Genomic DNA, 25,466 nt, shown 5'->3' with positions numbered 1-25,466 from the left:
TGCTGCCGTGGAGGCTGAGCACGGGTTTACCCCACGCTGTGGGTGCTGCCAAGTCGCAGGGGTCACGGCTTTTTCCGGGTACAACCCCCGAGCTGCAGAGCACCCCAGGAATGCCAGGGTGTGCTGGCTCTGTGGCTCAGGGCAGAGGAGGTGGCTAAACCAGGGCTGACAGCGTGGCTTTACTGCAGCAAAGTGCTGGCCACAGCAATAAACCCAAAGCCTCAGTGCTGGGCTGGGGGTGCACCCGCTTGGGCATTGGGCGAGGAGCTGCTGGGTGCCTCTGTTCCGGGAGGATGCTCAGGAAGAGCCGGGTCTGGCTTTAAAAGTGAAAAATAGAGTTTTTATTCAGTGCTGGCTTAGTTAACTCATGTCAAGGTAATGTCCCATCCCACACTGCATGCTGTTTGCAGCAACAGGAACGGTTGTTAAAGCGAATACCCTGCTCTACCTGTGCAGTAGGCTTATATGCAGTATATATTTATATAGCTATAAACAGATTTGTTGTATATGTCGGTAGCATATAAACAGCTTTGTGCTCACAGTATACAATCTTTTCTCTACCGAATGGCAATGGCACGCGTGGGCATGGCTGAGGTGCAGTCAGTGCTGGAGAAAGTTGTTCTGCGGTTTGGTTATGAAATCTGCTCTGCAGCCTGGGGCTGCCAGTGCTGCAGGAGGAGGAGGGGGCTGGCCATGGCCTGGCCGTGCTGGGCTCCAGGGGTCCCTGCTGCAGCCAGGCTGGGGGACAGGTGGGACAGGGACATTTCCACCCCACAGGGTGAGGGAAAGGTGATGAATCGAGCAGCTGCCTCAGGGAGCCCCCGAAGGCCCCATTGCTTCTCTCCCTGCAGCACCCAGTGCCCTGGGGAAGAGCATGGCACCGCAGCCACTGCGCTGGGGTCGCGCTAGGCTTTGGCAGTCATCCTTCCATGCGTCTCTGGGACCATCTTGGGCTAAAGCGAGCGGGGAGCTGGTGAGCCCCTGAGCAGGAGGAGAGGCAGGGTCTCTGGGGCAGCAGGGGCGGAGGTGGCCGCTCACTTGGGCTGGGGCGCAATGATGACATTGCGGTAGCCCTTCACCCCCATCAGCTTGTCACTCTCGAAGTCCACCATCAGCTTGCGCAGCCCCGCCTGGTATGGCACGAAATCCAGCCTGAACTTGACCTCAGCCTGCGGCTGCACGGGCTCCTCACTGCAGGAGGGCAGGGGTCAGCAGGGTGGCCCCTCTCCCTCCCCACAATCCATCACCCTCCCTGTGCCCACCATGCTGCCGAAGGGAGCTGGGACCCTGGGAAGCAGGGACCCCCCTGTGGTGTGGCCAAGCCCCCCTCCCCAGTGACGCACAGATGCTCAAAGCCCCTGTGCCCTGCAGCAACCAGCGTAGCCCCAGCTCCCACTGTGTCCATAGCGGAGCCAGGCCCCAGGGCTGCCCTCCCTGGAGGGCTCCAGGCACAAAATTCCACCCCATTCCCAACGGGAAAAGCTCTTACAGCTCCTTGATCCGCTGCCCATCGGTGAGGCCGGTACCCTCCACCACGAACACGCAGTTGTTCAGGGGGTCTGTGAGGGGGTTCACCAGGCTGATCTCTGCCACCAGCTTCCGCTTCTGCATCGGCTCCCCTAAAACCTGCAAGCAGGAGGGGTTGGACCCCCAGCACTGCCATGCCTGGGGGCCATGGTGCTCCCCCTGCCACCCCGAGCCTGGTGGGGCTGAGGCAGGTCCCCGGGGATGCTGCTGAAGCCCCACCACTGTGGGGTTGCCCTAGGGCTTGGGTCACTGAGAGCAACCCCCCATGGTGATCGCAGCAACCCCCGTCAAGGGGAAGTGTTCCCCCCAGACCTACCTGGGACAGGGTCTGGGGCCCTTACCCTGATCTTGATCTCTGGATTCTGGATGTAGACATCCCTCATGGCCACGGCAATGTTGCCAGTCTGGTACTCTGTTAGGAGAGCCACCACCTTGATGAGATTGTCCTGGGTCAGGCTCTCCCTGTACTTCTCGTACAGGATGCACAGGGGCACGGTCTTCTCTGGAAGGGGAAGCAGAGTGGGGTCAGGGCTCACCCCCTTCCCAGCCCAGCACCCACGGCCCTGCACTGGCACCCAGCTGCTGCTGGGATGCTGTGGGCTCCCCAGGAGCTTCTCCAGGTGCCTTGCAAGGATGGGGGAACTGGGGTCCCCGCAGCACTTGGGTCCCTATGTGGGGAAGGGGCATCATGAGGTGAGCACAGCACCATGAGCCCACAAACAAGCCTGTGCTGGGGGATGTCAATCCTTATCATTTCCAAAAGAAAATAGGTTATATTTAGCTAGCTGTCATCAAGCCCCAGATCACTGACGTTTCCCAAATGAGCCATTGACACTTGCAGCCAGTCAAGTGCGCAGCTGGGTCCCTGGGGTGCTGGTGCTGCTGCCACCCACGCAGGGATGCGCCTGCGCCAGGGCCCTGGAGGGGCTTTGCCAGCCCTCACAGCCGGTGGCGGGAGACAGCCCAGCTCCCTGGCAGCTGCCCTTGCTCAGCTCGGAGCCCTGTTTATCCCAAAGCCCTTTGGGGACTGGGTGGTCTTGTGCTGAGCGGGAGAGGCAGATGGCAGCCAGCTGCGGAGCTGTCTTGGGGAAGGACCCTGGGGAGGCCGTGACCACTGGAAGTGAAGCTTGGCGTTCCCGGGGCAGGACATAAAGGGCTGAGGCTGCGGGGAGAGGGACGGGCCCAGCACCGCTCCAGCTGGGCTCCCCGTGCCAGCATGGAGCGGAGGGGCTCCCGAAAGGCTGTGGTCTGGGAGTCCTGGGGTCTGCGTTCCCAAGCACATGCTGGGGGAAGAAGCTTCAGGAGCTCATAGTTAAAGCTTCAGAGAAAATGATGTTAGATTAACTTGTGGATGGGAACATTAAAGACTCTAAAGGCCAGCAGGGCCCCTCTGGTGGGCTGGGCACCATGTGGCCCCTGCTGTCCCCATCCAGCCCAGCAGAAGGTTCTGGAGCAGCTCTACAGGTGCTGGTACCTGCCAGCGCCGACGCCACGGGGAGGGCTTTGCCAGCAGGAGCAAAGGCAGCATCCTGCTCCGCAGCAGCAAAAGCAGGCACATTTGTTATTCCCTTAATGGATCTCAATAAATAGCAGAGAGCCGAGCGCTACATTTGTTACGGGCCTGGTTAGGAGAGCAGATTTTGGCGTAGATTAAAAATTAGGCTGTTCCAGGACAGCAGATGTATTACGTTTCTAAACCCTGAAGGGTCTGTGGAAAACTTGACATAAATCAAAACTCTGGTTTAATTACCAGGCGGTAATGGTAATTTGTAACAAAGTCAAAGGAAAGTTCAGCTGGCCTGCACCAGGACTGAAACGTTGCGCCCACACAAGGAGGAGATGCTGAGAGCTCCAGTGCTGCTGTGACTGTCAAAACCCAGCACCCTCTGCTTCCCCCCAGCCTGGGACCGTGCTCTTGGAGCTGACCTGAGGTCAGTCCCGCTCTCCCTGCCTTGTGGGAAAATCCTGTTCAGAGACCAGCCTGGCCCGGCTCCAGCTTGCAAAGCAGAGGTGTATGGAAGAGCAAGAGAGGGATGCAGACAAGTGCAACAGAGCTCTCTGGGACAGCAGCCTTGGGATGCATGCAGCTTGCTCCCTGGGCATGATGGATGTAATGGCAGTGACTTTAGTCCTGCTCTAAATGCCTTTCCTGCGCCCTGCCTGAGCAATGTTCCGTATCCTTTCATCAAAGATTAAAAATCCACAGTAGTAGATAAATAAGGAGGAAGACCCCGAAGGAGGCATCGTTCACTGAGCAGCCTTGTGCTGGAGCTGCAGCTTGCACAAGCCCCCACCAGCCTGGGGCTTTGCCTGCCGAGGCAGTCGCTGGCAAATGGGGGTGACATGGCATGGGGCTGTCAGATGGAGAAGTGCCCCAGCACCATCTCTGGGTGCTGGCTGTCCGTGCTGCCCAGCCCCTGCCCATGCTTTAATGCTGCTGTTTTTCCATGGGATTAAACAAACTCTTCCAGTCGCTGCCCTGTGCCAGCCTAGAGCATGCCGACCTGGCGAACCGGTGGTGGTGGTACAAACAAGGGGATACAGGCAGAGGGAGGGGGTACCATCGCCCCTGTGGCACCGGCAGTTCTCATGCCAGGCTGGAGAAACAAGGATGGAGAAGGCTGCCAGCAAAACCTGCCCTTGGCTCACACCATGTTTTTGGGGAGCTGGTGCTGGCCCTCAGGTCCTGAGCGGGGCTGGGGGACTCTGTGCGAGCCTGAAGCCTGTCCTGCTGCTCGTGGCTCCCCACACCAACGGGACGTACCCAGCGCTTATTGTCGCTCAGCTGTCGTGTGCACGGAGTGGGCGGCTGTGACCAGGTTTCCTCTCTGGAAAGCTGTCGGCGCAGAGCCCAGACCCAGTGGCAGCGCTGCTTTGCTGGGGGGACCCGGCCCCGGCCCCCACCCCAGAACCACAGCTTCACTGCAGACCCTGGGAGCTGAACATGGAAAAATTGCTGACCTGACCCAGCCCTCACCGAAGCCTCCTGTCCTCACTGCCAGCAGATCTCTTACCTGCCCGGGGCGCAAGGGTGACGTTCAGCAGGTCCTTCATGCCACACTGGGGCCCAACAGTGCCGTTGTAGCTGGCAGTCCGGGCGCACAGCATGAGCCTGCAGACTCGCTCTGTGTCTGTGTTGTTGCTGATGGCAGCGAAGACATTGAAGTCGCAGCCGTTGTTTGCACCCTCCGACAGCTTGATCCTGACGTGCAGCCCCTCGTCGTCCTCCCCGAGAGAGCTCCTCTCATGCTCTGCCTTCGCAAACACTTCTCTTTCCTTTTCAGACCCTGTCGTGCATGAGAAAACACATCATTCCCAGGGGGGTCCGGGGGAGCATGGTCCAGGCTGCTTCTGCTCTCCTGGTGCAGTTGCATTAATTAATTGTTTCCCCGCTGTGTCCCAGCAGCCACCCCCACCCGTCTCTGCCCCCACTGCTGCCCCGTACCCTCTGGGTACTTGTAGTTGTGGGTGATGTCCTCTCTGCTGTCCCTGCCTACACTCTTGGTGCTGATGTTCTTCCCCACGAGCGAGGACTGGGTGCTTTTCTTCTGCGACCCATCGTGCTTCACCACCCAGTACACCAGGTCAGCGTTCACCTCCGCGAAGACGAAGGGAATGTCGTACTTCAGCTGCAGGTCGCCCTCCTTGATGGCTCGGACCGGGGCCGGCCCGCAGCAGAAAACCCCTGTAGGGAGCGGAGCCGCCATCACCGACCACCCAGGGTTTGGCCACCAGCGTGGTGGGACATGGCTGCGGTGGGGGGAGACCCCGCCATGTCAGAGGTGTGGGGCGGGATGCAGTGCCAGCGTGGGGTGTGCCGTACCTTCGCTCTTCTCCTGGGGTGTTGGGTCCAGCACCTGCCACCCATCGTAGCCGGGTGCCAGGTCTGGACGGGCCATCCAGGACTCTATCCAGCAGTGGAAGTTCCTGCAAGGGAAGCCAGGACAAAGGGGCCTCAGCCTCCCCCAGCACCCGCCGGGCTCTGGGGAAGTACTGGGGAAGAGTCAACACTGCCCTGGGGGTGGGCAAGCTGGGGTCCCACCATGCTACTCACCAAATCTTCTCCTTGGACTGCTGCAAGTCCCCTGACTCGTTGAGGTAGCGGTCAATGACCAGGTTGCCATTGGTGTCGTGGGCTGAGCTGTAGTTGGTCACCACCCGGCTGGGGATCCCCAGGCACCGCATGACTGCAGGGAGGCAGGGCAGGGTGAGGTGGGGTCCCGGGTTTGCACAGCCTTGGATTTGCACAGCTCCCACCCCATGGAGCTCCACGTTTGCACAGCCCATGGCTTGCACAGCTCCTGTCCTGGGCAGCCCTGGGTTTGCACGGCTCCCATCCCATAGAGCCCCAGGTTTGCACAGCTCCTGCCCCAAGGAGCCCTGGGTCTGCGCAGCTCCTGCCCTTCCCTTTCCCCCTTGGAGAGGTGCCTGGGGACTGATCCCCAGGACGAGCCAGTTCCTGCAGTCATCATGGGGCTCAGTGTGCCGTGGGCAAGATGGGTGGCACGCGGCACCGACAGTCTGCTGGGTTTTGATATTGCAGTAGAAAAAAGGCAAAAAAGCGGCTGTGAGCGCTTTTGAGGGAGTGCACGGGCAGCAGCGCACGGCAACCTCTTGTTTAATCTCACAGCTGCCTTTTACTGCGAGCGGAGCTCCCTGGGGAACAGGAGGTAGTTACAATGCTTCAAAGGAAAGCTATAAACTTCTGTGAGTTGCAGAAGATCCACTTTAGTTTTTTGCTATTTCTCTCCTCTAAAAAGGATCTCGTATATCTGCGATACATAAATGCACACACGCGCTCATGCATCCCTGCAAGTACAGCGCTTTTCTCGGGGCAAAATTGCACAAGTGTGTGCATGCACTTCACAACAGAAGCGAGCCTGGAATTTTTCTTCTCTTTTGCCCCAGCCCGACTGCCCTGATGGCAGTGAAATTATTTTTATTTCAGTGGATTCATGACTATTGTAAACTTGACCTTAAAGCTGCTTTTCTTCTGTGCAGTACATCCAGCTCCTCCCTCTCTGCTAATTGAAAAGCCAGAGCTCTTTTCTATAATTTTTTTCCCTCCGTTTCCTGAGAACTTAGAATAACAGAGAGCTTAATTGCTAAGCAATCATTGCAGGCTAATTGTAATCAGCCCTAGCGGTTCCCTCCTGCTGCAGCACAGGGAGCAGGTGGAGGGCAGGGAGACAGGGGGGACATGGGTGACCCCAACCTGCAGGGAAGGGGAGACAGGAGATGGCTGATCTCACCAGTACACGCCACAGCAGCGAAGACCCAGCACTGGCCATATTTGACGGGCTGGCACCCAAACTTCTTCCACCTCTTGAGAATATCCACGCTCCCGATCCAGGCCATCGGGCTCGTCCCATCTTCGTAATGGTTGTCCCACCGCCCCGCCAGCACCCCCAGGTCCTCATCATTACAATTTATCTGTGGCACGACAAGAGGGGCTGCGATGGATGGGGCAGGAGCAGGCTGGTGAGGGAGGGAAAGTGCCTTCCCCCAGCTCACACATGCCGTCACCACCTCGCCAACCTGGAGCTGTGCAAGAGCTCACCGGGATGCAGGCGATGTGGTGCAAGAGCATCTGTGTGCATCCCAGTGTGGTCTTACACCGCCACCCGCCTCCGCCTACATCCCGAGTTGCTGGGGAGGCACAGGGTGGGAGAGTGGGGATGTGCTAACTGGGGATGGATTTGAGAAGCATGTCCTCCTGCCTGGGAGTTTGGGTGTGATTATCACCTGCAGCAGCCAGCAAGGAGCAAAGGCTGCTCCTGGGGTGGTGTGTGCCCACCTCTGCTATCTCTCTTCTCTTAGAAAGCTCTTACACGTGTATGTGATATAAGAGCAATAGCAGGAAAGGTTGGAAAGGGGATGTGAAACACCCCAGGGAGGGAAAATGGTGTGACCAGAGTGGGGAATGGCAAATGCCACCTCTGTCACAGTTGTAGTTGCAGGCTGTAGCTGGGGGGACAGCAAGAGGGAGGTTTGCGCCCCAGGGGACATGGGGCCACCCCTCTGGGTGCGCTGGTGGCCAGAGCTCTACAGGACTCACCATGGCACTCATCACCCTGCCGATGTACACGGGGTCATTGCGGTGGGAGCAGTCCTGGTTCTGGTCCCTCAGGAATTTGGGGTTTGTGTCTAGCAGCTTGAGGCAGATGGACAAGACGTCATCCTCAAACTGGTGCAGAGAGGGGAGACAAGGTGTGTGAGGCCCCCCTGGCACACGGAGGCTCTCCCACCTCACGCCCTGGCTCACCACGATGCCCCTGCAAGCAGAGCTGCCTGGCACACAGGGGTCACGCATCTCCAGGGTCCTCTCCCCGAGCCAGTGCCTGCTAAGTGACATCCCCCATTTGTGCCACCGTGACAAGGGGTTGGCGCTGCAGCTGGTGGGGCTCAGGCTGTGAAGCCCAAGGGCGAGCTCCTGCCCTCGCGCTGGGGCCAGATCCTGCTCCCTGCAGCCACCCCTGCACCAGCGTCAGGCACGGAGCTGACCTTGGGGAAAACCACCGATTTCCCATCACCGGGTGACTCACAGCCCTGCCCTGAACCGAGTGCTTGTCCTGCTCCTGCCAGCCCCGCAGACCCTCTGGGAGAGCCCCGGGCTTGGGGGGGCGGCTGGGGGTCCCCTGTGCTGGGGCCCAGTGGGGGGGGGGGGCTGCATCTTGGGGCACGGCTGCTGCCTTATCGGCATGGCCAGCATGGCACCAGGGAGCGTGTTATCGGGTGCTGGCTCCCGGTGCAGCGTGGCCACCCCGATTAGGAGCGTGCGGCCCCAGGGCCCCCAGGAGCCATGCAGGAACGCTCCCCTCACCCTGCCACGCTTTGAAGTCAGCACGTTCCCTTCTTGGAAATGAGAGCTTGGCTTGTTTGTCCCACGGCTGCATGGCGGGGCCAGATCATCCCCAAGGTGCTGGCCATGTTCGGGGCACACATGTGGCACCAGCCCCTCTGCCCTGCAGTGCCAGGGCTGCACGGAGCTGGGCTTGGCCGGGGGTCCCGGGGCTCCCGGGGGCCATGCCCCACTCACCTGGCCAAAGTTCCAGGGGACAGAGGTGATGTAGTCACAGGTGCCCTGGTAGATGAGACCCTGCTGGGACAGCACGTACTCACAGCGCTCATCCTCGTCTCGGAGGAAAACCGTGTCCTCTGCGGGGAGAGCAAGAGATGGGGAGCAGGCTCTGTCCCCCCCCGCCTCAGGGCTCCCCCCTCCCCGGGGACATGCCCGGCAGTAACAGGGGATGTGTCTGGTGGGAAATGAGGCAACAGGGCTGGAACTGCTCCCGTCTGAAAAAGCTGCTGGAGGATTTCAACGCAGCTTGATTTGAGCTGATGGGAAATTGTCAGCAGGCTTGTGATTCCTTCTCCATTCTTCCTCATTTCTCCTTCCTCCCTTTTATTTTATGGAGTTGGGTCTTTTCCCAGGAGGGGAGACCTCCCTGGTGGGAGAAGCAAGCAGTGGGAACTGGGAGCACTGGCTGAGATCACTGCTGAAGCCATTTTGCTTGCACAGCAGTTACTGCTGGAAAAATCACTATTTACTGGAAATATTTTCAGAAAAAAACCCAACACATAACATCCCCAGCACCAATGCTTGGCACAGTGCTGGGTGAGCGAAGCTTCCTAAAGCTCCTTATCTCGGCAGAGCCGACACGGAGCATTGGGGATTCAGGAAACGCCATGTCAGCCAGGTCTGCCGGGGGAGCCGAGAGCGGGGCAGGGGGCTGCTCCTCGGGGCAGAGGAAGGACGTGGATAGATGAAAATCCCGGCTGTTGTTTGCACAGGGTCATTCCACCCTGCAGCACGGAGCCTCCCTTCTGTGTCAGGCTGCCTGAGTTTCACCGGGACAGGAACACCCAGGGCTGGTCCCCGAGCCCACAGCGGGGTGCTGGTCCTGGGGCTGGGGGTGAGGCAGGCAGGCAGGGCCAGGTGGGGGCAATCGGGGGCAATTAGGGGCTTTTCTTCTGCCCAGTGCCCAGCTGGGAGCTGTTCAGGGCTTCACACCAGCACTGCAGTGGTGAGCTCCGATGGGGCAGCTCGGGTAGGGTGTTTGGGGGGCTGGCAAAGGGGCTGTGTGTGTCCTGGGGTAGGGGACTGTGCTCATGGCCCTGACCTGCTGTGGGGACCATGTGGAGGTGGAAGCAAAGTAGGGATTTCTGCTTAGACATAAGCTCAGGGCAGGGCCTGGGGCACTTGGGGTCTGCAGTGGTGTGAGACCCATGGGGATGCGCTGCCCCAGCAGAGCTGGGGGGTGGCTTGTGCTCTCCTTACCTGGGAGCCCCAGGTCTCAGGAAGGTGAGAGCCTCACCTGGGTGCCAGGCATTAAAGAGCAGAACGAAGTGGCCTATGTGGCAGCTGGTGCCCTGGTAGCCGGTGGAGGTCTCCAGCGTCAGGCTGTAGCGGCCGATGCAGGCGCTGGCAGGGGAGCAGAGCGAGATGGAGAGCGAGTCCCCATCCTGCTGCTGGACCACGGCGCTCCAGCCCGATTCTTCTGGGAAGTCGGTCACGGCAAAGTGGGATTTGGTTCCCGACGTCTCGATGGGGCAGGGCCCTGCCAAGAAGCAGCACAACAGCTCTCCCAGTGCTTGTGCCAAGGGGACCTGCCCCGTGGTGCTCCTGTGCCCCCTGCCCTGTGGTGGCTGCCCAGACCTTGGCTCTCGCAATACAGGAATGGTCACTGGTTTGTTGGGTGCTGGGGCCACAGGGCAGCCCAGCCGCAGGAAGCTCAGGCACATCCCTTGCTGTCTGGGAAGGGGCAGCAGGGAGGGGGACTCACCCCACATGTGCCCCAGGGCCAAGAGAGCAGAGGGGGTGCCCCCCCTTCTCACAGAGCCATGCCTCCTTCCCGAGGCTGCACCGGGGCCGCCAAGTCCCACTGCAGCCCGGTCCTGCTGCAGCCCCACGTGTGGGAGTCCCGGCTGCAAACCCCAGCGCCCCCATCACCACCGGGGTGCTCCTGGCAGGAGCCCCACTACATGTGCGCAGCCTCAGGCGTTGCTGCAAACATCCCATGATTAGCGATTACATCAGTGGCTGCAGCGCTGGAGCCGAGGACAGCGTGATCCCGGCTGGCCCCTCTGAGCAGCAGCTGCACCCACGCCACCTGCATTGGGCCGGCTCCCAGCACTGCTCCACTGGGGACCGGTGACAGCCAGCCCAGCCGAGCACGGTGTGGTGGCAATGCCAGTGCCTGTGCAGGGCTGGCCGGCAGCCAGGTTGGTGGTGCCACCACTGTCCACTCCCCCGTGCCAGGCGTGCAGCCCTGGGTGCCCTGCCAGCCTTCACCCACGGCATGGGCAGGACACTAGGCGAGTCACCAAAAATACTCATGAACTCATGAGAGTGACACAGTTTCTCCTCTCTGTCCTTTCGGGGAGGCCGGATTGAGGTAACCGTGTCCTTTTGGCAAGGGTCAGCCTGGCGCTGCTGTGGGGATGAGCAGCCACAGGAGCCTGCCTCCTCCTCTTCTTCTTCCTCCTCCCTGCCTGCAAAGCCCACAGCATCCCCGCAGGCACCTGAGCAGGGCTCTTCAAACACGGCTGCTTTAGAAATACAGGCTCTAACTGTGCACGGAGCCATTCCCCTCCTTCCTGCCATGGCACATGTCCTCAGCTCTGCTGTCCCAGGGTGAGGTGGGGTTCACGTGTGGCAGCCCCTGCCCCACCAGGGCTGCGGGTCCCGATGCAGTGATGGACGTGCCGGGGCCACCTCTGGGGATGCAGCGTCACCACATGCCTTTGTAAGACCCAGAGCACCTTTGCCCTTTTTCTGCAAGCGTCCGGGCTGCACTCCAGCCCCATGGCAGCTGCCGTCAGCCTCTGCCTTCACCCTAGGAGGCTGCGCCGCGGGGGCTCCTCCTCGCTTGCAAAACCAGCTGGGGATTGCCCGGGATGCGGCATGGCATCATAAAGAGCCGGTGGGTGGACAGACCCCTGCCACAGCTGCCTTGGGACTGGGAAGCAACAGGGGAGCTGCTGGTTTAGGTTGAAGCTGGGTGGTGCTGGGTTCATGTTTGTGACCCCATGGCAGGACTGGAGCTTTTTTGGGGAAAGAAGTAGAGTGTTTGCACTGCAAGGAAACCCGGGTGCAGTTTCACTTTGAATTCTGGCCTGGTTGATGCAGCAGGACACTGTTGCTCCAAAATAATTCTTGCCCAAGAAAGTTTCCTCTCCCTTTGCTCCGAGCTGGCAGGGGCCAAGCCCCTGCCCGGTGGCTGCACCGTGTCCCTGCCACCCTCAGCAGGCTCTGGCCAGGGCTGCAGCAGCAGCCACAGAAGAAGCCCCCAGCGTGGAACCCCAGGGACCTGCTGGATGCTGTTCCCACGTACCATCTCCGGTACTGCTCGGGGAGGCTCAGTGGGAATGTTTCCTTTCCTCCAGGGTTTGTGTTTCCTGAGCAAACCCCACTCTGGGGATGCCTGAGTGACAGGGTGGCTGGGTAAAAGGACCATCAGCAGAAGTGCTGAGAAACCCTCTGGCTGAAAAGTTTGGCTTTTGCTGGTGTTTCTCAGAAGGGCAAGAGACTTGGGTGGGTTCCCCGGCCTCAGCCAAGGCACTTCCCAGTGAGCCATCAGCTCTGGCATGGCCCCAAGTCTGGCTCAGCCGTGGGAGGAGGAGGAGGAAGTGGCAGGTTTTTTGTTTTATTTCTTTATTGCTTCCCTTTGGCTCTTGTTAAGGAGCCAAGTTTCCACCTTTTCTCTCTCAGTATAAAAGCTGTGCATGGCACCAGCTTCTGTCGGGAGGGGACTGGGACTGTGTGAGATGGGTCGGGGGCCTCGGCACAGCACCCACATGAGCACGGGGCAAACCTGGGGCAGAGGGCAGCTTGCCCTGCAGCAGATGCTCACTCACGACGTAGGTCATGGTGGCACTCACCTGTCTCGACGTTGAAGGCGAGTTTATCCACCCCCTCCTCGTAGCCCCTGCCTGAGAAGTGCAGGGTGATGATGAAGGGCTGTCCCCGCCGCACCACCAGCTGCTGGCAGCCCATCTCTGCTGTCCGGTGCTCCCGGCCGTTGCGCTCGCACTGCAGGTCCCATGTCTCCAGCACCAGATCTGCAAAGGCAGAGTGTGTACAGCCATCCCCTCTGCCGTGCTGCTGGCCTCAGGGCTCAGCTGTGCCCTGCACACGCAGCCCCTGCACCTGGGCAGAAGGGGTTGCTGTCAGCCCTGCATTTGTGGACCTTGGTGACAGGGTTTAGCAGCCTCCTCTGCCCAAGCTGCCCTGTCTGCCCCTGGTACGTCCGGCATAGCCCTGGGCACCACGGCCATGCTGGGCTCTAAGCATCCCTCCTGGAGGGCTCTGCAGGCTGGGCTCACATCGTATGCTGCGACCTTGCCAGGGCAGGGGCAGAGGTCCTGCAGCCAGCTGGCAACCAAGCTCTGTGCCATATTTCTTGTGCTGTGGTGCTGCTCTCCGCAGTATCACCACAGAGGAGGGGCACCATGTGCTGCCAGAGCTGCACCAGGTACATGGCTCACAGCAGCCAGCACTGGAGCAAAGCCCAGTGCCCACCTCCGCTTTCTGGGAAGCTTGGGGCCCGTCGGCTGGGGATTGCTGTATGCGTGCCCCCACCCCAAATGAGAGCCGCTGAGCCCAGGGAATGTTAGGGATGGCTCTGTGCCTCAGCCAGGCTGAGGGCAGCTCTCCACCAGCTTTACTGTTCTGTGACTGCTGACAAATTGGTGTGACTGACTGTAAAGTCCATGACAAAGAGGGTGTCTGATTACCCAGCCTCAGGCGCTCTGCCCTGCTCTGCCTCCCAGCCCAGCCCCGAGCAGACAACGGCTGCATCCCCGCCGCCCCAGGCGCTGCGCTGGAGCATGCGATATTGTTCATCATCGCTCAAGGCCAGTGACCCCCGAATGCTCCGCCAGCAGATGCGTTAGTTGCCAGAATAAGCAAAAGCGTTGAGTGCGGGAGAGCATACAGCGAGCTCAGCACCAGCCAGGGACCAGGACGGCTTGGAGGGGCGATGCTCTGTTCGTTGCCCCTGTGCCACAGCTCTCCCTGGCTGTCCCCTTCCCGGTGCCAGCACGTGGTTGTCACCAAGCCCTCCAGAGACCAAGGCCCAATGGAAACAGCTGGCCCTGAGCTCACTGTTCCCCGAGCTAAATGGAAACCCTGCTCCTAGCTCTCTGTGCATGGGGACCCCACAGCGTGCTTCTGGCTCATCACTGGTTCCCACCACACTACTGAGAGCTGGGACTGTCCATAAGTAAGAGCAAAGTCCCTGGAGCAGGGACAGAGCACAGAAAGGTCCTTTTCTTTGCCACATCCCCCTTTGTAAGCAGAAACATGGTTCCATGCTACAGCACGTGAACTGCATGAGTGCAAACCTCACTGCCACGGAGCCAAACTTGTTGCAAATAAGCATATTAACAGAGCAGCACCGGGGCTCCTCCTTGTCCCAGTCACCCAGGCTTATCATCCTCAGTGGATTTAGCAAAAAGCAGATTTTTCAAAGCACAGGTGCCTCTTCCTGAACTGATCGGTGCCAAGAGGTGGGCGGGGAGGGGGCTCCAGTGCTGCCAGGGTGTGCAGGTAGCAGTGGGGTCCCAGGCACCAGCACACAGGAACAAGAGCTGCCTGGTGTGTAGCTGCTCAGCTCTGTGCCAGGCACCAGTGGTGCCTGTGTCAGTACCTGACCAGAAGGACCCACGCTGGCACCGCTGCTGTGGTGCCGGGAGCCCACGGAGCCAGGACAGCCTGCAGCACTGGAGCAGTGATGCCGTCTCACCTGGCGTGCCCGTCGGTATGGCACAGTCCCGTTCCCTGGGATGTTGGAGATGGCTCTGTGGGAGGCAGGGGGTTGTCCTTGCCCCCTCACACAAGCTCTGAAAAGCCACCCCCGTGGAGCGATTTCTGAAGGCCAGAAGCATTACATAACGGAGCCTCCAGAAATCCTCCTTAAACTAGGGTGGAACGTAGGTGCATGCCCCTAGTCCGGCTGTCAACGCTCTTCTCCAAGAGCAGTGAAAGCTTTAAATAGCACCGAACTTCGTGCTGCAAATAGTGGCACCGCTCCGGCCGCAGAGCCCTGTAGCTGCAGCGGGAGGGAAGGTGTGGACCCCGCACAGCACCGCGCCTTTCTGGTCGTCGCCGTCCGCTGTTTCGGTCTGTCCCGTTCCCTATGGCCCTTGGCGAGAGCCGGCAGGGCGGCGAGCGGCTCTTTTGCCGGGCAGTGGGCGAGCGGCCAGCGGCTGCCGGTGCGGCCGAGCCCCGGCTGCGGGAGCGCTGCGCTGCCGGGCAGGTGCCGGGGCGGCGGCGGGGGGGGCGGGGGGAGGGCGCCCGGGGGTGGGGGGCTCCCGTGGGCCGGAAACCCCGGGCGCTGCGGGAGGGGGTCACCCTGTGGTCTTACCTTCGGCCATGGTGCCCTGCGCTGGGGTCCCGGTGCTGGTCCCGGTACTGGTCCCGGTGCCGGGAGCTGCCCCTCAGCGCCCGCCACTCTGCCCCGCCGCCCGCCCCGTTTATAGGCGCCCGCTGCCGCCGTGCACACCCCCGCGGCCGGGATGGCGAGGGAAAAAAGGGAAAACACAAGTTTCCAAGAAACGGCGTGGTTTCGGTCCCACCTATTTAAAAAACCACCTCCCCAACAAAAAAACAAACCCAAGCCTCCGGGGGCTCGGCTCCCCCTGCCCGCCCTGCGCAGCCCCTCGGCCCCCCCCACTCCCCCCTCCAGCTGGGGCTGGGAGCGCTGCCAGCTCAGGGGAGGGGACAAAAAAAAAAATAGGGGGAGGAGAGGGGCTGTGCAGTTCACACCGAGGTGCCAGTAACTTGGGGAATGTTTTCTCCTTATAAAGTTTTCTTCCCCCGTGCCTTATCTCCATACCCGGACATCTCTGGCTGCTCGGCACTGCCAGTCTCCCTTCCCGTAAAGGCGGCCCTGGGGGGCGTTGTGACCAGAGGGAACATGCTGGAAACCTCTCCGGGACACGGTGCCATGGGGAGCAGGGACCACCGCTTTCCCTGGCAGCCCTCACCCCACACACTGGCTGTCCTGCTCCTGGCCCGGGATCTCTGGCCCCGCGGCACCGCCAGCGGTACCCCCTGGGGCTGCCTGGCCTGGGCTGTCCCTCCCTGTGCACCCCAAGCATGACCCAACACACCTGGGACCACCTTGCAGGGGCAGAGGGCAGAGACCCCACACCTCCATGGGGCCTTGGGGTCTTGGGGTGCCCTCGGTACCTGAGCAAAGGCCTGGCTTGTCATGAGTAAGGTCTTGAGAAGTTTCACCTCTGGAGCAGACTTTGTTCAGTTACTGCTTTTTCTTCATGGGATTTCAGCTGACCAGGGCTGGGACCAAGGACGGGTTTGTCCCTGGTGCAGCCCCATACCAACCCTCTTTGTGTGGCCCTTGGCCGGGTGCAGGACGCTGCAGCCCCTGTGCCAGAGGTAGCTGCATACTGGGAACCCTTCTCAGCGCAGCAGGTCCCCCCCTGTCCCCCCAGACCCCTCGACCCACTCCCTTCCCAGCGCCCAGGAGCTCTGGTGGATGGTGCATCACTCCAGGGCTGCTGCGGGTAACAAGAACCTTCTTGTGGATGGCAACGTCTGAAAGCGGCTGGGGTCCATTGCTTGGTGTGCTCAGGGTTGTCCCACAGGGCCCATGCACGGGGCTGTGCCCAGGTAAAGGCCTGCTGTCCTGGGCTGTCCCGTGTCCTGGTGTGCCCTGTCCCAGTCCTGCAGCTGGATCTGCTCCCCCCGCGCTCAGGGTGGTCCCTGCGAGGGGCCCCCAGCCACCAGCGATGCTTCCTGCTCGGGCATGCTGGAGCACTGCGCCGGGAGGGTTTGCAGTGAGATGTGCAATTCCTCCAGCTCCACAAGGGCCTTTTTGGTACAGACAGTGTCACGGTAAGATCTGAGCATGCCAAGAGCAGAGACCCAGGAGAAGCCCCGCGAGCTGGGGACTGCTGGTGTGGCTGGGCCCCGGCCCCGCTGTGGTGGGCACACGGCCGATTTTGCAGCAGTGTTACCCAGCAAGGTAGTAGGCAGAGGGGCTGGAAAGGCAGCGTCCCGGTGAAGGAGCTGAGCTGGTACCAGCACTGCAGCCATGGCTGGGGGAGCCCCATCCTTCGTTACCATCTGCCAGGAAGGTTGGGAGGAAGGCTGGAGCGAGTGCAGCAAATCCTTGCTGAGGGACATCTCAGGGCAGGTGGTTTTAGTGAAAGCTGTCCATGCACTGCTCCACCACGTGTGTGCACAGGCTGGGGGTGTGCAGTGGCAGTGCTGGGGGGGACCACCAGTGCTGGCACAGCCCTTCTCACCCCTGCAGCTGCTAACCCAGAGCTGTGCTCACCTCATCGTGGGATGAACTGTGCAGGTACTGCCTGTATCTGTGCCATTACTGCCATGGGGTCCCGCTCTCCTTGCTCAGAGTCAGGAGTAGCCTCTGAAAATGTCATCCTCTTCCTCCTCCCAGAGCTCTCACCCTCTTCCTCCTCCCAGACCCCTCAGTGCCAGCAGCGTGGGCAGAGCTGGGTCAAGCCATTCTCATGGATGCATGAAAGGCTCACTGTGGGTGTGGGGCCAGGGGGCTGCCCAGCTCTCCAAGCATTAGGGGTGCAGGAATCCCCCTCCTCTGCCAAGCCACTGCAGTGGCAGGGCTGAGGAAAGGCTGGCGGCAGGGGGAACCCAAAACCCCACTGGCAGCTGTTTTCACCTGCCCCGAGCTGGCCCCGCTCCCAGCGCTGCTTCCTGGGCACAGGAGCCTTCACCATCGGCAGTGACAGTGCAGTGTTTGTGCTCTTGCTGCAGGGTGCAGGGTCCTACTCTGCCTGTACAAGCCTGTACCCCACGCAAACTCTGGATGCACCCAGCAGCCTGAGGTCCCGTGCTCGGGATGTGTTTAATTTGCTCCTGGTAACATGTGACAGACAGCCCATAATGGCACTGTCAGCCGCAGAGCAAGCGGAACAGACTCCACTTGCTCAGCTCAAGAGGCAGGAGCAGTTTGTTGCTGTGAGGGCTCTTGGTGTGTTTGGGGTGCCTGGTGCTGGTCAGGCTGCAGGGACTAATTTCTGTCTGGTTTTCTGGCCAAGCACAGAGCAGGAATGACTGACAGCGTCTATCCCTGCTGCGCTGGCACCTCTGTCAGAAGTGGCAGGAGCTGAGACCCATGGGACTGCCCAGGAAACCCCAGCCTTGGTCCCATCATCTCAGCAAGAGGAAACCTCCCTTGTTTCTGCCTGTAGTGCCCACTTTGCTCACCACCACGTCTTGCAGAGGCATCTGTCTGCCCAGGCACTGGAAAATGCTGCACATGGAAGGCCAACCACACTGATGGCATTATTTTTACTCTCCTTAGCAAGACAAGGTTGCATTAAGAGGGTGTTTGTGCTGCTGAATGCCCAAAATAACTCCTCTTTGCTCAAGGTGTTCAGCAGAGGACTGTGACTTCCCTCCCACCCACCCCAGTCCTGGCGCTGCTTCAAAGCACCTTCCCTGGTCCTGCGCAGGCAAAGCCTCTGTTTGCTCTGCTGGGTGTGTGCCGGGGAGGCTGGCAGCCCCCAGCTGCACCCACACATCCTGACTCAGTCTCTTGTGCAGGCAGATAAACAAGCCGTAAAAAGGGACAGTGTCTTCCTCTGAGTCGCCCTGAAGTTGTGAACTGACTTTTAACAGATCTGCCCATTTGCCTCCTGCCCTGGGTGTTCCCCAAAGCGTGAGCCCTGGCAGAGCCATGAGCCGGTGCCTCCCGCAGCCGCAGCCGGGGACTGGTCCGCTCCTTGCCTTGCGCAGGGACCCCAGCAGCCAGAGCCTGTCGGCGGGGAGCCCAGCATCATCCAGTCCCTGCCCCGGCCGTGCTGGGGTGGTGGGTCTGGAAAGGAGGAAGCAGGGCTGGGATGTGACTTTGGGAAAAGGTTAAAGGGTGAGAAAGTGGTTTTTGCTTATGATGACGGAGCCGGCGGGGAGTGTTCATGGCTGACTGTAGGGATCCTGGCACGTAGGACACAGCAGTTACTCCTTGTATGCTGGGGCCGCAGAGGAGCATGGAAAAATACTTCAAAAAGGGAGGGGAACCTGTAGCTGCTCTGTGCCCGGTAGGAACCGAGCGGAGGGCTGGGCAGTGCTGGCAGACAGGGTCTGTAAGGCACCGTAGCCTGGGCAGAGGGAGGACCGGGCAGCAGATGGGAGAAGCTGGGGTCGGTGACTGCAGCACGGGCAAATGCCACTGTTCAGGGCTGGGCCAGCAGCTGGCTCTGTACAGGCACCAATCCTGCTTCAGGGCTTTTGGTTGCTGCAGGCAGCTGTGGTGCTGGGTGAGTGGTTGAGCAAGACAAGCTGGGCACTGCACCGGGGCTCCGTGGTGGCCTCGGGAGCAGGCACAAAGGGGCTCTTGTTCCTGGCGTGTGCAGCGGGCAGTGCCGGTGGGGCAGGAGAGGGCAGCTACCTGCCAGGCCAGGCAGCGCAGCGCAGCAAACGGGTGGCCTTTCCTTTGGGAGGAGAATTGGCTTTTCCAAGGAAAAGCAGATTGTTTTTCCACCTGGCCCTGCAGCCAGGCCCAGGGAAAATGGCATGCTCTGGTGCCCCAGCCACGGAGGGGGTGTGCAGTAGACATGGCCTCGCAGGGTCAGAGTGTTCTCTGCTCACAAGACAGGAGGAGGGATGTGCTGTCGTCATCAGACGCAGTCCTGGGCTTTGGCTCATGGCTCTCAGCACACACCGAGCCAGAGGCTGTTACCAAGAAGTGCAGAGCGCCAAACCAGCATCTCCTGGAGTGCTGAGCTGGCCAGCTGATAAGGCTTTTCTCTGGAAAGCCTTGGGGCAAGTCACTCCAACTGGCTCCTAAAGGGGGGATTGAGGAGGAATTTGTTATGTCACCATCTTTGTTCTTAGGCCGAGTCCATGTTGTTATTTAAAAGAAAGAAGAAACACAAACCTCTGGCATGTCTCTTGTTTTATTTGGTCTCGGAGCTCAATCGTGGGGCAGGAGGGCTGGGGCAGGGTTTCCCTGCTGCCTGCTGTGCCGCCGCTCGCTCGGGAAGGGCTCCCCTGGGATGGGGCACCCCAGTCCCACTACCCCAGGGCAATGGCAGCTGCGGGCAGGCAGCAGCGATGTGTGCAGGGGAGGTGGATTCTCCAGCTGTCTCTCTGTTCCGTGCTGGTGGCCCCAGGATGGGCACGAGGCCGGTCCCGCTGCTGGCGCAGTTCTGCAGCGCAGGAGGGTGGGCTGTGGTGCTGCACAGGATGGACTCGTGTGCTGCCAGGGGAGCTGTCAGCAGAGATACAGTGTTTTGTAAACTAAACTTGTTGAACCTGGTGTAAGCTGAATTCCAGTCTCCCAGTGTCATTTCCCAGCAGTTTGCTGGAAATCCCCCAAGCCCTCCAGCCCCCAGGTTGCCTGTTCCTCCGAGGCACCTCTCCCCAGTAATCCTCCTCCCTCATTGCAGGCAGGCTCCGACGGGGTTTGTGGAAGAAAACCAAGAGAGGTCTGCACTCGCCGGCCACAGCTTTGGTGTGTGTAGCATCCTTGTGTTCCTCTGTGAGTGCACGTGTCCACATTTAAATGCCGAGGGTGCATGATTGCCCCAGGACTCGAACGCGAGTGATGTGCTTCCCCATGCAGTGGGTCACCTGCGCCTGTCAGTCCCGTCAGCAGCTTCCCAGGGGTGGGCGTCCACCAGGCCCCCAGGTGAGCACTGGCACACTTGTGTTTTCCAGCAGGACAGGGCACAGCTGGGATTTTGTAAAACATCTGGGCTGGCCCTGCCCCAGCCAGCTCAGACCAAAGGAGTTTACGTTCAGCTGTCAGAGTTCGACCCTTTGGCGTTACCTTTCACCCTTCCTGCTTTCCTTTGGTATTACTTGTTTCTTTGGTTTGTCTTTTTTTTCATGGCCACTCTGCCCCAGGAGCAGCAGGCACCTCAGCCTGATGACAGGCGAGACACAAGTTTGCTCTGTTAGAGCAGGAGCTTGGAGATAATGAAGCTGCTTCGGGACATCTCTGCTCGCAGCCCCTTTCAAAGCCCTTGTGAAGCCAAGGATGGTGCTGCATTGGGTTTTTTGTGTATCAGCTTCCTTTTGGATTAAAGGCTCCCTCTGTGTTTACCTGCTGAAGCCAGACCGGGTGTCTTGGTTGCCCCCCAGGAGGACAAATCCAGGCACGACTGCATTTTGGCTGCCACACAGGCCAAGTCCCCATCCTGTGCTTCAAAACATCCGCAGCTGCTGGTGGCTGAGCCCTGGCATGGGGGCTGCTGTGAGGGGAATGGGCCCGTGGCAGCTCTGCTGACACCAGCACTGCTGGGGGTCCCTCCAGGGGTCTGTGTTGCCCCGCTTGCAGTTGTCCCTGTGCCTTTGCCTTGCTGCACATAATTTCCTCCTGGCCCAGGGCAAGGGCATGGATGCAGCTCTGGCCAGGAGCATTGCAGCCCTGGTGCCTCTTGCCCTGTTTGTTTCTTCCTTCCTCTTCTCTCCATCTTGCTATGGTTGGTCCCTCAGTGTCCCTCCTGCCCCATGGTCTGCAGGACAGGGCTTGACGGGAGCGTGGCAGTGAGGAGGAGGAAGAGTGCAGCGCCAACCTCGGCCAGAGCTCCCTGCTCAGTGCCCACCTGGGTACCAGCTATCACACCGGAGCAGGAGGCAAGAAGCCACGGGGGGGCCAGCCGCCCCTGAGAGCGGCCGTGGGGAAGGGAAGGCAGTGCCCCTGGGGCTGGCATCTTTGCCTGACACATGGGCCATCTCCATCTCCAGGCTAATACTTACTACTTTTTTTCCTTCAAAAAAAAATTTATTTCCCTGGAGCCTTGCGAGAGCTCCCCTCCACGAGCTGGGCTGCTGCTGTGCCCTGCGCCCCAGCACAGCCAGACCCCTGCCAGCCCGGCCCTGCCGGACACCCCCCGCCAGCCCATGACAAATGATTTTGCCATTTCATGGGTAGAAAAAAGACATTGATTAACTCCTGTGCTTGCCTTTCTGGAAAGGTTATAGCTTAATTGGTCAGAGTTGGAGTCATAAATCATGAAATGCAGGATCAGTAGAGATAAGAAAATTTTTGCAGAATGTTGCAAAACACTTTTTGGTAGGAGGCACCCAGCTGTGCCCATCCAGCTGTGGGGGCTGAGGGCAGCTGAGAGCGCAGCTCCTCCAAGGAAACGATTCACCCTCCAGCTAGGGGCCGGAAATTCTCTCTTCTGTTATCAGTTAATCTCAGGATTTGCAAAATACTTTTTTTTTTTTTCTTTCTTTTGGAAGAAGAAAAACAACAGGAAAGCCATTGTTTGCTTTATTCAGAAGAGTCTCAATTCCGTCTGTTTTGGAAGCTGATTCTGTTTCTCCATGAGAAATGCTATTCCCTCCAAACTAAAACCTAAAATTTAAGAAGTCCCAACGTTTTCCTAGCCAAGGAAGGCAGTGGAGGATGGAGAAAAAGGCTCTTCCCAGCAGGGCAGGGGGGAGAGACTGATGGCAGCAACTTTCCACCCCAGGGACTCTGGCTGGTTCAGGCATCCCACCACCTTGGGTGCTCCCACACCACGTGGGCTTGAGTAAACGCAAACGCTGGCGAGCACTGGCCCAGTCCAGAGGTCCCTGACAGCCCAGGGACTCCCCTGGCCCCAGCCCCAGAGATCCACCAGCACTTCTGGCCAAGCACCCAGCGCGGGCAGGGAATGGTGTTGCAGATGTGAAGCATTTATTATTCATGTTAGTAATTATTTCTTCCCTGATTCTCCCCAGCATTTTATTGAGGAATAGAATGTTAATACGAGGCATCTCAAAACCACACCGCAGACATCCCTGTTACTGCTGCCATACTGCTGCTGCTCAAAAATGGCAAATTAGAAAATGCCCCCAGCTCACTGGTTTTGCTCCAGTTCGATGCCATCAGACCCCTGTCTCGGTGTGCAGCAGAAGAGGGGCTCGGTATGGCCCCGGGCGTCCATTCTGCTGTGGCATTGGTGACTTTCAGTCTTGTCTTGACTAGTCTCTTTTCTTCCCAGCCTCTGGGTGTTTGCTTTGCCTGGGTTTCTTTCTTAAATGCCACATCCAGTTCTTCTGAGATTTACCTCTGGCTCCTCACAACCTTTGGGCAGCCCATCCCCTCCCAGCCTGTCCCGGAGCTGAGACCTGGCTGTCGTGGGCAGGGCAGGGTCCGAGTCCCCAGAGCCTGTGGGATGGGGTAAGGGGGTGCTCTCCTGCACAGCCTGGGACCAGGTGCCAGAATCTTTCCAGGTGAGGTTTGGGGATGCTGAGACTCAAACTGACATTGCTCTGTGCGTGATGGTGATAGAGAACAGCAGCATGGATCTGAGCACCTTTTGAAAGGGCTCCTAGGAAACTGGCTAGTTAAACACAAGTAAAATAAAAGAAAAATGGTAAGCTCCTCTTTCATTTCAATCTGGAAGCTAAAATAGGTTTTGCTTGCCCCAGTTAAGCAAAGAGGCAACTTCCCAACACAGGGCCATCAAGCCAAGGTTTGGTCCTGGCCACTTCTATCCTTGGCAGATTTGGGCCATTTCAGCCTCTGACCTTGTGTCACCACTGGAAATGGTGCATGAGAACAGCAAAGCATAAAACATCTTGTGGAGCATGGGAGGTGTTATTCCTATAAACAAGCAAAGCACTTCAGAATCAATAAGAAGTTTTACTCATTGCCACTAGAGAGATTTCATCTCCTGAATTATATGATGGGATAAACGAGATCCCAATCCGCCTGCCACCCTGTGTGCCAGCAGCTATCTGTTCACAGCCTGGCTGAACGGCTCCCAGAATTAATTAGAATAATCAATCCCAAAAATGACAAAAGTATTGATTAGCATTTTTGTTTCTTCACAGCCTGGAAGTGCTGTGACTCTGGGAGCATTGCAGAGCAATAAAAAGCAGCCTCAGCTGTGGATGGGAGATGCTTATCCAGTGACACCGCATGACAGCGGAGCAGCGAGCGGTTTATATGCAACAATGGCATCACCCAAACGCTTCCACACAATATGATTTCAGTAATAATAATCTCATCCCTCTTCCTTGCTCTCGTTCATTTACACAGCCGTTCATTTTTAATTCCTGTCTATTTACTACTTTCCTGGACATGGTAAGAGAGCAGAAGTGGCGGGGAGGGGACCCTCTGCCCCCGCTGATGCTGGGACCCCCTGCCCCGCCAATGCTGGGGGGGCCGATGCAGGCAGCTGCCCAGGTTTTGGGCAGCTCGGCCCCGGCAGATGCCAGCTGGTCCCAGCCATCCCCGCCAGCCCTCGCCGCGCCGGGAGCTGCCGTGCTGTAGCACAGGTCCCTGCAGAGGCCTCCCTGCGCAGGAGCTGGCGTGCCTGTGATGGCGACAGGGTGTGCAGGGCTCATCACCCGCGTGCGGTCTGCCTTTCCCAAGGGAGATGAGTAATGTGGACGGCGTGTCCAGCCTGCCAAGGCACCAGCACAAGCCCAGGGTGGGACTGTGTGTGCTGTGCCGGTCACAGGAGGCTTAGCTCAGCTGCAGGTGGCCACATGCTGATAACAAGGTCTTCTGAAGCCACGGGTTTCTGTGAAATGGCAGGCAAAAATTGGTATCCAAAGAGGAATTTGGAAGGTGTGATGCTTCTTCAGTGCACTGCAGAGGCGAGTGTGTAACGGGATGATACAACAAATCAGCTGTTGGTAGAGCAGAAAATCAACTGAGGGAACTGTCAAGCCAGGCTTGAAATGTTTTTGGAAGTAGAAAAGATTTTTGGCTCTCATGATGAGCTGGGTGCCATCCAGGCGGGCACAGCTTTCACCAGCTGCATGTGTAGGCATAGGCAGCAGGCACACTCAGCTGGCCGGCATGGGACTGGGAAGCAGGCATGTGCAGCTGTGGGAATGGGGGGCAGGCATGCCCGGCTGGCCGGTGTGGGCATGGGGAGTGGGCATGCTCAGCTGGCTGCTGTGGGGATGGGGAGTGGGCATGCTCAGCCGGCTGGCGCAAGGGGAGCCAGTGCTGGGCAGCTCACAGGGATATTGAGGTAGGGGGAGGCACGTCCGTCTGCTCTTTCTCTGGATTTATGTGCTATATCAGCTCCACAGCCAGCGGATTTCTGGAGCCCTTTAACTTGGTGCAGGGCCAGACACTTGGCCACAAATATTGTAGAGTGTCCTGACTGGGGTGACCTCAGTGACATTCAGGACCTGGCGTTAATTGGAGAAGCTGGCTCGGTTCGCTCAGGGTGGATTGTGCAGACCTCCCCCGCTGTCTCTCTGTGATAATTACTTTTAAGCCAAAAGGAGTGGGGTAGACTCAGCTGCTGGGATTTCAGTGAAGCAGTGCTAGAAGTGCTACTAGGGAAGTTAGCGTCTGAGCTGGAGAAGATGGAATTTAAAAGAACTGTTTAAAAGACAATGGGTGGGACCAGGAGAAGAAACGGGCAGGAGGCCCCAGGGCAGTGTCTGGGGAGCAGGCTGGGATTGGTCTTCATTAACACTCCATTAATGACCTGGGCAGGAGGAGCACAGTGCCAAGCAGGGTAGCTGGGACCGCAGGCTCCAAAGAGGAGCTCAGTGGGGCTTGGCTTGGGGATATGGCAAAAACAAGGCTGAGGGGGGTGTGAGTGATGCTCACAAACACTCGGATGGGCAAGTGTCCTTTGCCTAGGCACAGCATCACACAGGGCTGCGAGCCATGACTGCACTGTGGCTGGGAGGAGGAAAGTGCTTTTCTGGAACAACCTCTACGTGAGATGCTGCTTTTTCTATGATGTCTCTTAATTAGCTCATGATGTGGCTGCCTAGGGTGGTGGGCAGCACAGCGCCCTGGCCCAGACAGCCCATTCCCCACCTGGCTTTGCTTGCTCCCAGGTGCCCAAACAGGCGGTGTAGCTTGGCAGGATGCACCTGCAGGGATGGGGTCTCTGGGGACCCCAGGCTGTTTCGGATGGCGATCAGCAAGGTCGTGCCCAGCTCAGCCAGATCCCCAAGACTTTGGGACAGCATGTTCCCAGCGAGTGGGGAGGCTGGGCAGGATGAC

General features: G+C 59.1%; 1 protein-coding gene across 3 annotated transcripts; it reads right to left on the bottom strand.

The window, feature by feature from the left end:
• Positions 1-318: 318 nt before the first annotated feature.
• Positions 319-23,741, bottom strand: TGM2 (transglutaminase 2). 3 transcript variants are annotated; one of them, XM_056354570.1, is made up of 14 exons: positions 23,735-23,741; positions 14,898-14,943; positions 12,412-12,591; positions 9,846-10,088; positions 8,567-8,685; positions 7,586-7,714; positions 6,780-6,960; positions 5,582-5,714; positions 5,351-5,454; positions 4,973-5,212; positions 4,542-4,814; positions 1,869-2,029; positions 1,490-1,626; positions 319-1,191 (listed from the first exon to the last, which is right to left on the bottom strand). In XM_056354570.1, the coding sequence occupies exons 2-14, from the start codon at positions 14,905-14,907 to the stop codon at positions 1,035-1,037; spliced, it is 2,067 nt and encodes a 688-aa protein (XP_056210545.1). In that variant the 5' UTR covers positions 14,908-14,943; positions 23,735-23,741; the 3' UTR covers positions 319-1,034. The 3 variants fall into 3 exon arrangements, with proteins under 3 accessions (XP_056210545.1, XP_056210544.1, XP_056210543.1); XM_056354569.1 differs by lacking the exon at positions 23,735-23,741 and having other exon boundaries at positions 14,898-15,171; XM_056354568.1 differs by lacking the exons at positions 14,898-14,943; positions 23,735-23,741 and adding an exon at positions 14,181-14,711.
• Between the last annotated feature and the right edge of the window lie 1,725 nt (positions 23,742-25,466).

Source organism: Falco biarmicus, chromosome 10, assembly GCF_023638135.1.
Source record: "Falco biarmicus isolate bFalBia1 chromosome 10, bFalBia1.pri, whole genome shotgun sequence".
NCBI classification, from domain to species: Eukaryota; Metazoa; Chordata; class Aves; order Falconiformes; family Falconidae; genus Falco; species Falco biarmicus.
The sequence above is the reverse complement of the archived record's forward strand: the minus strand, read 5'-3'. Positions and strand labels throughout refer to the sequence as shown.